Source organism: Apodemus sylvaticus, chromosome 2 (assembly GCF_947179515.1).
Source record: "Apodemus sylvaticus chromosome 2, mApoSyl1.1, whole genome shotgun sequence".
Classification (NCBI taxonomy): domain Eukaryota; kingdom Metazoa; phylum Chordata; class Mammalia; order Rodentia; family Muridae; genus Apodemus; species Apodemus sylvaticus.
This window is the reverse complement of record NC_067473.1, coordinates 172,804,117-172,820,753: the sequence shown is the minus strand read 5'-3', so window position 1 is coordinate 172,820,753 and position 16,637 is coordinate 172,804,117. Positions and strand designations below refer to the sequence as shown.

The 16,637-nt window shown below is 49.1% G+C and overlaps 1 protein-coding gene across 4 annotated transcripts in view; it reads right to left on the bottom strand.

Annotated features, from left to right (window-relative positions):
• Position 1: 1 nt before the first annotated feature.
• The window catches only part of Fam234b (family with sequence similarity 234 member B), a 40,952-nt gene continuing 24,316 nt past the window's right edge, over positions 2-16,637 (bottom strand). For 2 of the 4 annotated variants that reach the window (XM_052175131.1, XM_052175133.1), the window contains exons 6-13: positions 10,303-10,450; positions 9,794-9,935; positions 8,660-8,806; positions 8,415-8,496; positions 7,101-7,256; positions 4,504-4,621; positions 2,820-3,040; positions 2-2,296 (exon numbers count right to left, since the gene is read on the bottom strand). In XM_052175131.1, the coding sequence (XP_052031091.1) occupies positions 2,291-2,296; positions 2,820-3,040; positions 4,504-4,621; positions 7,101-7,256; positions 8,415-8,496; positions 8,660-8,806; positions 9,794-9,935; positions 10,303-10,450 (1,020 nt within the window). In that variant the 3' untranslated portion in view covers positions 2-2,290. The remainder of the gene's footprint in view (positions 2,297-2,819; positions 3,041-4,503; positions 4,622-7,100; positions 7,257-8,414; positions 8,497-8,659; positions 8,807-9,793; positions 9,936-10,302; positions 10,451-16,637) is intronic. The other 2 variants (XM_052175132.1, XM_052175134.1) reach the window with 1 other exon arrangement.

Below are 16,637 nucleotides of genomic sequence, written 5' to 3'. Positions count from 1 at the left end.
ATATTCCTGTACACAGCATTTATTTGTTCTGGAGCAGTTCACATTTGAAACGGTACTTCCTGGCAACAACCCCTGGCTCCTCCTCTCTGCAGGTAATGTGGATAGCAGTTCACAGTCCTGGGGTTAGCTGGTATCACCACGTGGCATGTTTGGGGGCTGGTGAGGATGTTGTACAGGGCAGAGGGGGAGGGCTTACAAAGGAAGGAAAGGAGAGGCTGGGAGGAGGGGAAGGGAGACCCTTGCCCTGCAGACGGCACTACTTCTGAGGAGTGCTTGGGTTGATTCTGTGGGCCGTCCACATTGAATACTTCTTGAGTATCTGGGTGAGCTGTTGCCTACAAGGAGGAGGACATTTGGGGAGGCATTTGATGGGAGGCCAGGTGAAGCCACCTCAACCTTCAGCTACCTTTCTGTACCAGCTGCAACAGGAAGGAAGCCTAGAGTTTCCATTGCATTCAGCAAGGAAGCGATTCACACTTCCAGTAAGGAGAAGTTAGGAAGTTAGGAAAATGCCGAGAATTCAGTGATGCTGTCTGTGTAGCATCCTCTCCTCTCGTCTAAGACTCCACCAGCATAAACAGCCTCCAGCCCGAACAACACCACCAGGTGTCCACTGGGCATCTCTGTATCTTACCCCGTCCTGCATGGGCTGGCTTCCCCGAGACCATCAACACTGCAGAGGACACACTGTGCCTACAGGAGATCAACCAGGCTGTAGGACCACCCATTTCACATGCTGGTCCCCTGAAAAGCAGTCTACAATCCAAACTATATTCTAAGCCCTTTTACTGGCGGAAATTCAAGTTACTAGAAATGACCTAGAATCATCCCCAGACTCTAAAGGATCCTATTCACTGTTCCCCTACCCAAAGTCAACCTGGTCCCCTATGACCTAAATATGCTTCTCTGCTCTTTGTAGCAGATGTACCAACAAGTCTGGTGAGGCCAATCTATTGGGTGGACCGAGGACCAACCTCTGTTACCCATAACACTTACTGTGGGCAGTTCATCGATAGCCCCTTAAACCTAGACCCTAGTTTCCTGGGATTTCTTTATTAACACAAACTAAAAAGACACACACACCCAAGTGAGGAGAGAATCTGTTTTTTCCCTCAAGAGCAGTGTGTTTTCATTGGCCACCATGAGAACAGACAGCACATCAGATAATGACAGACAATTGAAAGAGTTAAAAGCGGTCACACATCTACACAGAAGGGGGCAGAAAAGAATCGCAGTAATCCTAAAGAACGTAGTCATAAAAGTTACAGTATTTACATGAGCACTTTCTCGGAATATGCTTCGAAGCTCTACAAGGAGGGGAGGACATGGGGCCAGAGTGGTCGCATACCGGACCCGAGAAGCAGAAGTCCAGAAACAGATCCCTGAATAAGAGAGGAAGTGGGAAGAGCTGGAGACGCCCCAGAGAAGGCTCAGAGCAAGAGGGCAGAGCTGCGGCAGGACAAGGCCTGGGACCTCCGACCTTTAGGCTGAGGACTGTGTGCATGCAAACCCTCTGTCATCACTGCAGAATCCAAGATCACAGCCGCAGAGCCATCAAAGATCAAAGGGCTTGACAGGGACCTGGTCAGGGGCGTCTTGCAGTCTTTCCCTTGCTCCCTCTGTGAGAGAAGCCTGTCTGTTCTCATGACCACTCAACAGGTGGAGAGTCTAGGAGACAGACAGATGAGCGTATTGGATAACTAGCCCCATCGTAACACCCAGTGCCTTCCGCTGCTGTCCAGAGGTGAAAGGGAACCACGGCAGGTGGAGGGCAAACAGTGGTGCCTGACCCTCAGGACCAGAGAGAGGCCATCCAGATGCATCACGATGGCTGAGCCAGATGGACTTCACAAGGACAAGAAATGGAATCCCTGAAGCTTGGGGAATGTCTCAAAAATAATTGTTACAACACTGGACACACAGACACACACACACACACAGAGGGCCTAATGCAAAACAACATATATCCTGCTTGTAGGCCACTGGATTTCCCCACAAGGGTTTATAAATTAAAGGTAAAAAAAAAAAATTAAAAATAAAACAGCTATAAGATTCACATTTCCAAAGTATCCACACAGAGTTCTCAGGAGAGGGGTTAGTGCAGGGACAGGGAGGTCATGAGAGTTCCCAGCTAAGTGGATCATGCCACATCTCTCAGCTCCAACAGGCTGCCACAGTACAGTGATCCCACATGCTGCGTGGCCCCGAAGTCATCCTCTCAGGAGAACTGACACAGGAGAGGCAGGAGCCAGTCCGTAGAGGAGTTCTGAATCCGAAGAATCCCATTGCGCTAGATCTGTGGGGAAGCGGCTGTTATTACCTTCTGTAAGTGGGAGTTCCAGAGCAATGCGAAGTCTAAACCCAGGAATGTTTCTGCATCTCCCAGTCCTGTAGTTTAGTTCCAAGGGTTTGTGAGCCGCAGGGACTTGATCCTTCTCAGTGATAAGCTCTTCAACTTTGAACTTATCCCAAATATTTTTTTTTAAGGGAAAGCGCTGGTGTTTTCAGCAAGGTAACTGTGTGGTATATATAGGTTCTGTAAACCCAAAGTTAAATGGGCGTGAATGTCATTGGCACCCTACACAGTAAATGCCAGGGAGATCTACCCCCTTCGGTCATTGGGATGGTTTAAAACACACACACACCCAATGTCACATTTCTAAATACCTACAACCCACATGGAAGAAAACCAACTTCTAGAACTGTCCACTGATCACTGAACTTGTGTCAGGAAGTGTGTGAGCCTCACACACAGATGTGATTTAAAAAAATAATAATAATAAAATAAACTTTTTTTTTTTAGTTTAAAAGTAAGTTACCTGGTAGGGAGAATCGACAAACTTTATCCTAGATAGGAATCTTCGCAGCTCCCCACGGCCAATTTTCGGGGTGGTGTCCTTCAGTTGGACCATCTGGCCTTCCATGAGTGCCCAGCGCAGACTCAGCTTGCTGACCACCAGAGAGGTAGGGTGTCCTTCAGGGCTCATCCCTGTTGTCCTGGTGACATAAAAGGCATCTTTCCAGATGTCGTTGATTCCAACTGAGGAAGGGACAATGACAAGAAGCGGTTATCGAGAGAGGAGTGGTTCTGCCCACCAGCGAGGGCCATCATCGCGTGGATTTACATGACGGGCACAAGGTCCCACACAACTCCCTGCCTTGCCTTTAGGAATTAGCTTGTCTGAAGGGAACCCGAGGTTCTTCCTCCACCTACTACGCTGTCACTATGAGCTGGTGTTCCTCCAATCCGCAGCCTCGGCTCACCCTGCCTCTTCCTCTGCCCAGAGGTTCAGGTAACTGTGGTACTTTTCTCTAGAGGACTCATAGATGACCAGGGCAGAGTACTATCCTAGCTTGGTAAGCAGCCTTGAACTGGCTCTGTGGCCAAGGAGAAACCTTTGGTTCTCCTGCCTCTACCACCCCAGGGTTGGGATCAAACCCCGGGGCCTCTGGCACACTAGGCAAGCACTCTGTCAATGTGCTGCTTCTCAGCCTGTGAGATTCTCATCTACCATGGTTTATGCACAAGTTGCAAACCAGCCTATGTATATCTCCTACATGGTTTGGCAAGCTGACGCCCGCCCGCTCCCCAACCAGTTGAGACCCGCACATTCCAGGCCAGCTTTTCTGTCCCATGAAGCCCAGGGCATGCGGACAGACAGTGATGCTTCAGTAAGGAACAGTAAGGAGCAGGTCAACGGGAGCCGACAGTGTGGAAAGGCATGAAGGAGTTTGGCATAAGGATACACACCTGCGATCAAGCACTCGGGAGGTAAAGGCAGGAGGGTCAAGGGTTCAAGGCCATCCTCAGATACAGAGCCAGTCTGAGGCCAGCCTGGTCTATATGGGATCTGTCTGACTGTCCCTCCCCAGCTGGAAAAGAAAGATGGCAGGGAGCTGTGGCCAGACTGATCTCTCTTTCCTGACCACCAATAGGAGCCCAGCATAGACTAGCTGACAGTAGCAGCTCAGTTTCCAGGACTGTAGGGTATCCTAGTATTTCTAGGATATGCTCTCAAGTCTGCTCTATGGTTTACTTAGATAGGTGCATGACGACAAAGAAGAATATTCCCAAATGTTCAGAGCAGTCAGGTTATCGGTAATTATTCTCCTCTGCTTGGTTCTTCTGTTGACTCCAATTTTGATACAGTGTGTTTAATATTCACAGAAGTAATAGCTAAATCAATGCCCTAGAAAGAACATGTCTCCTTCCATCATACCCCGTACAGTTAACTGCCAATCCTGAACCACTACAGGCGCCTGGCACACAGTGGTGGCTCCGCCATCACCCCCGGAGTCCTCCTGGAATGAGGGTACACCTCAGGAGAACCTCAGCTGTCAGCACATCCAGAGAATATGTATTCTCACCCTAGAACTCTGAGAAAGCCCCCCAGCAATGTCCCGGTCCCAGGGACACCACTGGAAATGACACTACTGCCTCCTGAAATGCCCTTATCCTTCCCTTGGTGAGCAAAGGGACGCTCTTGTGTCACAGGGACTCACCCTCCGAAGCTGTCACTATGCCAGTGGTGTTGCTCAGGTCCAGGAGGATAGAGGGGAAGGCTGGGTGCAGGAGGTAGAGGTGGTAAAGGCCGGGAGGCTCGGCTCCTGAGCTGTCATCCTGGCAACGGTCACAGAAAAGGAGAGCCTGGGTCACTATGTTTCTTACACAGGACACCATCAGGGGAAGGGGCGGAGCAGAAGGTTCCGGCCAGACCGTCTCCGGATCCTGACTACAGGGACAGTGTGATTACATGGACGCCCAAGCACAGGCTTACCCAGGACTCTAAACCATTATCCTCAGCCAGCAATATATAAGGGAGAAAGGGAGGAGAGAAGGAAAGGGGGAGAAAGAGGGAAAGGGGCAGGGAGGAGGGAAGGAGGGGAAGGGAAAGAAAAGGGAAGGAGGAGAAAAGGAAGGAGGGAAGGAGGGGGAGGAGGAAGAGAGGGGGGAAAGGAGGAGGGAAGGAGGGGGAGGAAGAAGAGAGAATACTTGCAAGTGTAAGCAGAAAGGAGGGAGGCAGGGAATAGGAAGCAGGGATGGAGAGGAGGAAGTCTGTGGAGACCCTGTCTCCGACCAATGGCAGAGCTGGAATTCTTATTCATCATTGCAGCAGGTAAGGCTCTGAAGAGAGAAAAGCTATTTCTGAATGGTAGCCAAATATATTTCCTCTCATCGGATGCCCGACCGACGGCAGGGGCTGGGCTGGAACTCCACGGTAGTCTGGCCTAGCACGCATGAAGACCTGGGCTTGATGACAAGTGTCCGGGGGAAATACCAGAAACGCCGGACAGTTCCTCCTGGGACCAGGCTGTTTGACTAGGCTGAAGTAACAAGTAAAACGTGCTAAGATCTGAGCACTGACTTTCTGAATTCCAGCAGCAGGAGAAACACCCACAAGAGCACTTTATCATCACGCCTTCCGAGTGGGGATGGGCTGTGGTCGCCCACGTGTGGATAGCCACATGCATTACAGTACAGAGACTGTCGGACCCCGCCTCCATGGACTCTGTATGAGAAGCACCTGCTTGATGGGGGAGGGGCTGGGAACAGTCTTGCATCCTCATGCCTACCATGAGGCCCGAAAGCAGAGGAAGCCATTTCTATGCACCCTTGTATGAAGGGACAGACCTTAGGCTCAGCTAACATAACATGAACATGACTGAACACTTCCTTCCGGCCTTCAGAATGAAACCCAAAGTTCTTAGCATAAAAGTTAAAGGGTTTCAGTCTGGGCGTCATGATGCGTGCCTTTAACCCCAACACATAGGGACCCCGGTGAGCTCAAGGCCAGCGTGGTCTACATAGTGAGGCGCAGGACAGCCAGGGCTGTGTGGAAAGATGCCATCTCAAAAGCAAAACAAAATGAGAACAGAAAAACCAAAGCAAACGAAAAACTAACTTCTCGCTTCACTTATTCTAAACTCTACCTGCACTCATTTGATGCCAACCTCGTGCTTTAAGAAACCTCTGAGGAAGGCTGGTGAGGTGGCCCAGCGGTTAAGAGCACTGACTGCTCTTCTGAAAGACGTGAGTTCAAATCCCAGCAACCACATAGTGGTTCCCAACCACCCATAATAAGATCTGATGCCCTCTTCTGGTGTGTCTGAAGATAGTTACAGTGTACTTACACATGAAACACTCCGTAATTGCCCCTGACTGAAATCAATGTCCCTTCTTTTGTTCCCATACCTCTATGTGCTGTGTGTATGTATGGGCCCATGTGTACATGCAGAGGTCAGGAGGAAGGGGTGTCAGGTTTCCTATCTTACCTCGGGGCTCAAAGGGATCAAACTCAAGTTGTCAACCTCAGCGGCAAGCAACTCACTCACAAGGACACCTTATCTTGCCAGCCCCATGCACAGTTCTTATCTGGCCTCCATGTTCTTAAGACACCCCTGGAGTGACACACACAAGCTCATTTTGAAGACTATCTGGTCCAGTGCCCTCATTATTGTTAGGAAACCAGGCCCAAGGGGCACAGCCGAGCTAGAACCATACCCTAGACTGCAGATCAGTCTGCACATCAGTGAGGGGAGAGATTAGCATCTCTGTGAGGAAAGAGCAGGAGGCTAAGAAACAAGAATAGAAGGCTCAGAAAAGTAACTAGTCAGGAGGTCCTGGCTGACAAATTCAGTACTGTGTGTCTGCCGTGCTCCCCTGTCTCCGGGCCACCTGCCTTCTCCAGGGGTTCAGAGCTACAACCTGTTATGCTCAGTTCCCCACAGACAGTCCCAGCATCTGGCACGTAGCAAAGGAGGCGCAGTGCATTCCACTGGACTAGGTCAGCTGGGCTTACAGCAGAGTTCCACCACATTCCAGGCAGCAAGCCCGCCTAGGCCGCCCCTGTCCTGCATACCACCCAGACAGGGCAGCATGGGACAGAAACCTGACATCTGCCTTCCAGGTGGCAGGGCTTCTTTCTTACCCATGATTCCCACCGGCCCCTCCACTGAGGCCTCCTCAGCACCCCTCTCCCAGCGTTCTGTCTCCCGTCTCACTCTATAGAGCAGCAGCTGTGGTTGTGTGACAAAGAAGGGAACTACCCCACCCTCCCCCTACTCCCACCGCCTAAGCCTCCACCCCCCCCCCCACTCACAGAACTGAGAGATGTAGCAGTCAGCGCTTCTGCCCAGAAGAGGAAGACAGACTTCTGGTCTGAAGTAATTGCAGAAGTGGTTGGCGTTTCCTTCATGTGACATGGGATGCTGTGACTCCAGACGATGGAGCCAGAACCTCCGTCTACCACCATCATCTGCAAATGAGAAGACAGAGAGGATACAGCCAGTCTGTGGGACAGCGGAGGACAAGAAGATACACAAAGATAAGCAGTACAGCAAACATCCCCAAGAGCGGGTATTCATCCTCCTCCTGGGGGGCACTGGGCTCCAACACCCGACATGACACACGGAGCCACCAGATGCCAAGCCCTTGTTATACAGGGCAAGCATTTGCAAGTAGTTACACAAGTTCTTATGTGCGTTTTCTAGATAACCTGCAAGAACTAATGCAATGTAATGAATGTCAAAACAATAGTTGTTGTTCTTTAAGAAATAGTAAGAAGAGTCTGCAAGGCTTTCAGTATAAACAGTTTTTTGGCCATTTCTCAGCCCACAGGTGGTTAGCTTTGATCGTCAACATAAAATCTAGGCTGATTGGTTTTTTAAAACTGAAACTCTGAGCCAGGCAGTGGTCGTGCACACCATCAATCCCAGTACTCAGAAGGCGGAGGCAAGAGGATCTCTGTGAGTTCAGGGCTAGCCTGGTCTACAGATAGAGTTCCAGGATAGCCAGGGCTACACAGAGAAACCCTGTCTCAAAAAAAGCCAAAACAAACGAACACAAAAACTCTATTCTGCCTCTGACATTAACTGAATGAAAACTGACTCCCAGAGCATTACGTCCTCACTACACACAACCTTACAGGAGAGGCAAGTTGTATCCCAGGCCCAGCACCCCTCAACCTGCTGCAGCTCCTCTGTCTCTGAGCTCTGGTCTCAGCTCTCAGCATTCCTGCTGTCCATGGCATACATCCAACCTTAGAGGCCCCACCCATATCGCCTTCCTTCAGCGACAGCCTCCCACAGGCCCAGCCACTGAGTCCCGACTCCTCTGATTATGCCTGTGCTGAAAGATGACATATATCCATTTATACTTCCTTTCCCTACCCAGTTTTGGACAATGGTTTCCCCCACCTGACTGGAAGCACGGGCTCCCGGAAGAACATCAAACTAGTCTAGAAAAGCACTGTTGCGGATTTTAGCAATGATCTGTGAGTTTCCAATGTATCCATCCACTTGACTCTGAAGGGAGAAACTGCTTCCGGTTTATCATCTTCCCAACATCCCACCCAGGGCTCAACACAGAGCCCACTCTTTACAAAAGTTCTGACCGACTTGAGGTCTGTTTTTACCTTTATCATCCCAAGTCCGTCTTGGGTCTGTAGAAGGAAGTCCAAGGTCTGGTCATCGGTGAAGTACCCAGGCGTGGGCTGGCTGCAGACAGACAGGAAACCATGGACAGCTTAGACAGAAAGAACCAGGCGCCCCTCCCTTCCCACGCACCAGCCCACCAGCCATGGTAACGAGCAACTGCTTTAGATCATTTTGAGACGGGAAAGTTGCTCAGAACGGTAGCTGTGAAGGGCACTCTGCAAACCTGCGCAAGCCTTGAAGGTTCAGTTTCCAGTGAGGCGTAAGGTCTTGTCCCCTCAGCAGGACCAGGCCTTGTCTGGTTGTAATCAGGAGGCTGCTGCTGTTGGAATCTGGAGCCTTCACCAACTGGAGAAGCTCCACTCCATCACTGCTTTGAACAAAAGCCCAGCAGTCAGTCTCTGGTGCGGATGAGGTTCCCATAGCTGTTTGTTTTAATGTTTGCTTGTGTATTCAGTTGTCTCTTAGCGTCTGTGTGGGAGCTAGTCCCAGGAGCTGCTGCAGATCCTAAGTCGGCCTGTTCATCATCCTTACACTGAATGATACATTGTCTCCATACAACCCTATCCTCCCACTTAATGTGAACCATCTCTAGATTAGTTGTAACTCCTGGTACAATGGATAGATAGTTGCAATCTACATCCTTCAGGAAATAATGACAAGAAAAAAGTCTGTACATGCTGAGTGCATGCACAATTTTCTTCCAAATATTTTCAATTTGCAGAGGAGTGAATCCACAGTCTGTGATAGGAATTCCCAACTCTTCCTGGTTAGGAATCCTCTATGCCTGGACCCTCTCGGGACAGTAACAGAGCCGAGGATAATGGCACAGGCAGAGATGGGAACAGGTGGCCTGAAATAGCCATTAAGCTTGGCCAGTAACTCTTGGCATTTACTTCATCAAATTATTTCTTTTCCTACACTACTGGAACCACTCCATCAAATTCACTAAAAGCAATGATAACACCAGAGGGGAAAATGTTTGAAATTTCTGACAGAAAGGAATAAAACAATGATTACCCAAACCAAGAGTTGTGAAGGTAAAATACATAGATCACTGCATATAACAATACAAGTTGAGAAGTAAATAAAAATTAAAAATTTAATTTAATTTAATTAATTTAAATTAATAATAAGATTTCATGTATCCTATTCCTGCTCTGTTGCAATATAGGGAAGAAAAGGTCAAAGCTTTCCTATAGCTTTACAGCCGTTTTATAAATATATCCTTTAGGTGTTCTAATTCAGACCATAAGTTAATATCAATCCTTACTCACTAGTCAACCTAGACTCAGAGACCCTCACGGTGTACGAGTCTCCAGAAGACCTCTCTATGGCGGAAGACGGGTGTCAGTCATACCTATAAACATCGATGAGCTCCGAGAGGTTGACAGATCTGTGCCTCTCCCATTCTGGCTCTTCTATCTGCAGAGAGGGTGGTGAGCTGTCTCGATTCTGGGCCTGAACAAAAATGTCCCGCAGGGCGACAGCTTGTATATTTCCTAGTGCCACAGGAAGAGTCAACACTGAGAAGCTGGTTTAAAAGAACTCCCCCAGGCTATCCCAGGCTATCCCAGGGCGGGGTTCTGGGCAGGATACACAAAGCAGATCCCCTGGCCCCCGCAGAGCCCACTACAGGTGGTCCCACTTGGAGTGATGGAAAAGTGTCAAGCGATAGGGGCAGTGGGGGGCAGTCCCTCTCCAGAGATGACATCAAGGGGAAAACAGAGTCAATGACCTGCAGTAGGGGAGAGGCCCTTTAACAGGAGATGAAAGAAAGCCAATACCAGCAACCCCTGTCTCACAGGAGGCCAGGGCACCTATACTACACTGGGGGGAGCAGAAGTCAAAGCCAGCCTAGCTTCTTACCAAAGCCAAACAGGATGTAGACAGCTCCACTGGCGGTGATATAAACCTGGGGACCGATCAGATTCCCCACTCCCACGATGTTATACTTCACAGGTCGGCCCATGGGACTCCCTGTCCGGCCAGAGACCAGCAGAAAACACAGATCTGGCTGAAGAAGTAAAAGAAAGGGGACGTGTTACTAGAGGCCTTTCGTTTCCGAAGGCCTCGCGAGCTAAGGGTAGGAACACTTCCCCAGGCTGGAAAGCACGAAGCCTAGCTTCTTGCTTATCCCCCTGGAGATAAGAAACGGGCAAGTGTATATTCCCTGACTAGATATGCATGGAGAGTATCTTTAAGACTCCTCAGATGAAGCACCATGGTTGCTGACTATGTCATCGCCTAAAGACAGAAAGCCAAATATAAGAGGCTGACACGAGGGAGGGTCTTTATCCTATAACCAGTTTCCACCAGAGAGATCCAGATGGCCATCTTGATAGGGATTAAAATCAGCAAGGAAACGCAGCTCTGGGTGTCTCCAAAGATGTTTCTAGAAAGGTTTAACCAAGTAGGAAGACCAACCCTGCATATGGGCAGCTTCACCCTATCAGTGTGATGTCCTGACTGAATGAAAATGAAAATAAAAAAAATCAGGGGCTGTGGAGAAGGGTCAGCAGTTATAAGTACTCGTTGTCCAACCAGGAGGACTGGTGTTCCGATCCCAGGACTGAAGTCAGGTAGCTTACAAGTCCCTGCAGCTCTGGCTCTGTGGAATCAAAACTCTTCTGCCTTCCTAGGATGCTCAGGTACACACACGTGTGCACACAGATTCACACAGACATACATACAAACATGTGCACGCACATAAATGAAATGAAGTTTCCATTGGAAAGAAATAGAAGTGAGCAGAGGCATTTCTGACTCCCTGCTTCCTGACTGTGGACCCAGTGTGACAGCGCCTGGGGCGGCCATGCCTTCCCTCCCATCCTGGCTCTTCACACTGTAAGACACAGTGAAACCTTCCTCCAGCAGTGGATGTCACCAGTATTTGTCCTCAGCAATGACTGACACACTGCTGTGTCCGTGTATCAGCCCACAGAAGTCTCCATGTCCAGCCTGGCCACTGTCAAGTCCACTCTCAAAAGCAGCAAAACTTCCCTGCAAATGGCCAGTTAGTAGATATTGTAGGCCTCTCCGGTTGCATGGTCTCTATGGCAACTCCTCTCTACTGTTATTCTAGCATGAAATCTGTCACAGGAAGAACAGGAGATGACTATGTTCCAACAAAAATTTATTTGGGAAAACCAACAGTGGGGAGAATTTAACCCACTGGCCACGGTTTATCAGCTTGAGCTCTAAAGACTCTGTTTTTCATTTATTGTTAGTGTGTGTGTGTGTGTGTGTGTGTGTGTGTGTGTGTATGTGTGTGTGTGTGTGTGTTGGCTATATACTATGTGTGAGTAGGTACCCTTGGAGGCCAGAAGAGGGCATCAGATCCCCGGGAACTGAAGGTACAGGTGGCTGTAAGTCATGTGACATGAGTGCTAGGCATCAAGCAAGTTCCCACACTCTGAAAGAGCAGCAAACACAACCACTGAGTCACCTCCCCTTCCCCCTCAATAAAGTGTTTGTCCCAGTTTATCATTATAGATTCTTACAGAGAAGATAAATGGGTGTGGCTTACAGCACACACAGGAAAAAAAAAATGACTTATTCTGTGAATACCAGCGGGGAGCTTTTAGGGGAAGGTCCTGGCACTCTGCTATTGGGTATCCTAAAACATCCTTGTCAAAGACCACCTGACTAGAGTAAGTATATTGAAGACAGAAAACACTGTATAACAAACTGAATGCTCTAAAAGGCCTTAGGTTGGCAGATGAATTAAAACTGTAAGAAGAAATCATTTTACCAATTAATTGATTATGGTGGTTTAAATATGCTTGGCCCAGGGAGGTGTGGCCTTGTTGGAGTAGGTGTGTTACTATGGGTGTGGGCTTTAAGGTCCTGATCCTAGCTGCCTGCAAGCCAGTCTTCTGTTTGCCTTTGGAACAAGATGCAGAACTCTCAGCTCCTCCTGCACCATGCCTGCCTGGATGCTGCCATGCTCCTGTCTTGATGATAATGGACTAAACCTCTGAACTTGTAAGCCAGGCCCAATTAAATGTTGTCCTTACAAGAGTTGCCTTGGTCATGGTGCCTCTTCACAGCAATGAGACCCTAACTAAGACATTGATTAATGAAAAGGTATGAGCTCATTCACTGACTATACGTAAGGAACAAATGTTAGAAAGTCTTCAGCTATAAACAAAAAATGAATTTGCCTTAAAAGAAGTCATGGTATCCTTGGGTTGAGATAACCATGAACAGAGCTCTTTGCAGATGTTAAAGAACACATGACAGATGGGGTTCAAGGGGAAAGGAACTCCTTGTCTCTGAAGGGACTGTACTAAGACATGGATATTTAGTCTTTGGAGTAACCGGCTTAGTGGGACCAGGCTAACAGTCACTAGGTTTAAACTTAGGTGGAGATCAGATTCACTCCAAATGCCAAATGGCACTGAAGTGGGAACAGAGACCGGAAGATAGGAGAATAGATATCTCCACCAACACTACAGCTCTCAAGCTGACTGATAGCGATGCCACAGGGCTCACACATCAGTGGCATTAGCAATGGCCTGGGGGCTTGAGAAGGGTACACAAGACCGTGGGTCTAGACTCAGACTCAGACTGACACACAGTGTGACCGCAATGACTACAGGCCTCTCAGGCCCCTTCTCCATAACATTCTAGACCAGCCTGGCATGTAAAAGCAGGCTCTTCTGCCAAGTCCAGTTCATCCCGCTCCCAGGCCTAAGGACTCCTCTACTCTAGTCACAGTCCAAAATATATTCCCTTCCTTATGTCTGTGGCTCGCATAGCGCCTCACATTCGTCACCACCTGTAATCAAGGTAGAAGGCAGAAGTGGCCAGTAGGCACTGCCTAGATCCATCTTGGAATATCCTGCAACTGTCACTTTCGGGCAGCATAAAAACTATTATATAATCTTGCTGTACGCTACCACTCAAATGAACAAATCCTGCGAATCCAGCCGAGCAACAGACGAGGTAGAGATGAGGAGTTAAGAGCACATGAGGTGATTCCTCTAATGAGGGCCCAATAGTATGGAGGATCCCAGGAGCCTGGGCACTGCCCTTCAACACCACTGGGCACAAGAAGCAGGTGGGGCATTAAGACAATGGGTTCTGCTAGTCGTGGTGGTGCACACCTGAAATTCCAGTACTAGGGAGACAGACAGGATGATGAAGATTGCCAGAGGTTTAAGGTGAGCCTGAGATACACGCAGTGAGACTCTGTCCCCCAAAATCTCAAACAAAAGAACCAAGATCTCCAAGTGTGCTGATGTGCACGTGTGTGTATATGCTGGCCTTGCTGGGCTCCATCAGATAGCGGTTTCCCACGCTGTTCCTATAGCAGGAACAAAGCCCCTCCGTCCCCACCTCCTCCCCTTCTATTCACAGTGGCTAGGATGCAAAGTTTAAAAACACCGTGTGAGGTAAGATAACTCAGCTGTCCCTGGGGTCCTGAGTTCAATTCTCCAACAGCCCAGATCGGGTGCTCTCTTCCGGCATACAGGTGTACTTGCAGACAGGGTGCTCATACATAAAGATTAATTATCGCAAATAAAAGGCTATGTGAATAATTCCTGTCTCAGGCCGACCCAGAGGCTAAGCTGAGGCTCGTAAATCTGAGTCTGAGGCAGGGCTACGAAATGAGACCCTGTCTCAAAAAACGAGAATAAAACAGACTGAGCCACTGAAACTGATCTTTACGTTAAGAAAGGCTGGGCCACCAAGATGGACACTGGATTCTCCTGCAGAGGCCTCGTGTTTGGTCCCCAGCACCCATATGGTGGCTCGCAACCATCTGTAAGTCCAGACCCAGGGGATCTGATGCCCTCTTCTGATCTCCAGGGTTTCCAGGCACACATGTGGTACACAGATACATGTAGGCAATGTTGTGTTTTGTAAAAAGATAAGGAAAGAAGAACTATGTTTGTTGGATGTGCAGTCAGGTGGGGGAAGGGGGTGCGACTGCGGCCCATGCTGAGGCATCCCTCCCCCTGAGGGACCAGCCACAGGAGGACAGTGTAGGAGAGAGTTTACTCATGGCCTCGGGAGGGGAGTTGAGGGAGTAGAGACAGAGAGAGAGGGGGGGTAGGGAGAGAGAGAGAGAGGAGTAGAGCACGGAGAGAGGGAGGAGGGAATGGGGGGCGGGAGCAAGAGAGCAAGACAGTGAGGAGGGGGTGAGCAGCCCCTTTTATAGTGAGTCGGGCACACCTGGCTGTTGCCAGGTAACTGTGGAGCGAAGCCTAGACAAAATGCCAATAGGTAGAGCATCCATATATACAATACAATACATACGGGGAGGGGGGAGTTGTTGTTGTTGTTGTTATTGTTGGTTCGTTGGGTTTTTGTTTTGTTTTGTTTTTTAAGACAGGGTTTCTCTGTGTAGCCCTGGCTGTCCTTGAACTCACTCTGTAGACCAGACTGGCCTTGAACTCACAGAGATCTGCCCGCCTCTGCCTCCCAAGTGCTAGAATTAAAGGCGTGCACCACAACCACCCAGATGCACAATAGCTTACATGTAAATTGCAAGCCAGTCATGGTGCCTTTAATCCTAGTACTTTGGGAGTCAGAGGCAGGCAAATCTATATGAGTTTGAGGCCAGTCAGGGCTACATAGTGAGATCCTGTCTCAAAAAAAAATTTTTTAACTGAGATAACTGCTCATTTTTTTATCTTTCCTGAGACTAGGGAGAAGGCCTTTTATTTGATCTATGCACCAAGCAGCCGCTCTACAGTGTCTGAGTCATGGCTTTATGAGGTCACTGTGTTAGAATCAAAGCTTATCTTTGTTAAAGGAGAAGGGAGGAAATTAAGACACTGAATCACTAGACAGATTAGAACATAGTAAGTAGTCCAGGCTGTCCTCGAACTTACAGCAATCCTCCTGCCTCAGCTTCCAAGTGCTAGAATTACAGATATGAGCTACCAAATCCACACTGAAAGTCTGTCCTCTTCCAGCACCTCCCTTTGGTCATTGATGAATCAGAAAGGATTTTAGTCTGATTAGTTTATGTAGAGGGAGGTCCTGATGTTAAAATCCCGTTCCCCAATTGGTTCTTGACTTGCCAATAAAGAAGGCCGGTGGGGCAGGTGAGACTTCCGGGTCCCAGGAGGAAAGGAGACACAAGGGAGGAGCGTGGTGGTTCTGCCCTGCTTTGGAGGAAGAAGGCCAGGGCAACCATGTGAGGCCTCAGGGCAGCTAGGGCCTGCGGCCTCCACTACTTGGGCAGAAGGCCAAAGATGTTTGGCATGGGCTGGTGGAACAAGCCACTAAGTTTAGGGCAGGAGGAGAAACAGAGACAATAAATTGGAAAGGGAGGAGTTATCTGTGCCCAGCAATTGTGCCTAGTAGGCAAGTTTAAAGGTAACAGAGCTGTGTATGTGTCCTTTTGTCTGAGGATTCAAGGGTCTCGGGAGTGGGCTGGTAGCGTGACCCCTCCCAGGGCAAAGGCTCGGAGAAGAGAAACAGGGTTAGGGCTGGCAGCGGCAGATCCCGGAACTAAGACGGTGATGCAAAAGGAAAGCATGGAGGGGCCAGAGCTCTGTGCAATCCGGGAAAAGGTGGTAGTGAGTTTTAAAACTACATACTGCAAGTTTAGACAGGTCTCAATGTACAATCCAGGCTCACCCAGAACTTTCAAACCTCTGAATGCTGCAAGTACAAGGGGGAAGCATTTGCTTGTGACTTTGTTGTTGTTGTTGTTGTTGTTGTTGTTGTTGTTGTGGTGGTGGTGGTGGTGGTGGTGGTGGTGGTGGTGGTGGTGGTGGTGGTGGTGGTGGTGATGGTGGTGGTGGTGGTGATGGTGGTGGTGGTGGTGGTGGTGGTGGTGGTGGTGGTGGTGGTGATGGTGGTGGTGGTAGTGGTGGTGGAGGAGGTGGTGGTGGTGGTGGTGGTGGTGGTGGTGGAGGAGGTGGTGGTGATGGTGGTGGTGATGGTGGAGGTAGTGGTGGTGGTGGTAGAGGAGGTGGTGGTGGTGGTAGTTGTAAGGTCTCACCACACTCAGGCTAATTTCAAGCTCACAATGTTCATCGCAGATGACCTTGAACTTCTGATCTTCCTGCCTCTATCACCCGAGTACAGGAGTCTTACCAGCACACCAGATTTATGCATTTTGGGGTAAAACAAGGGCTTTATACGTGCTAAACATCACACTACCAACTAAGCTACATCCAATGAGTTTTCTACCCATCCATCCTGTTGTGTTACAACTGAAGTAGATTTTAAATAGATAC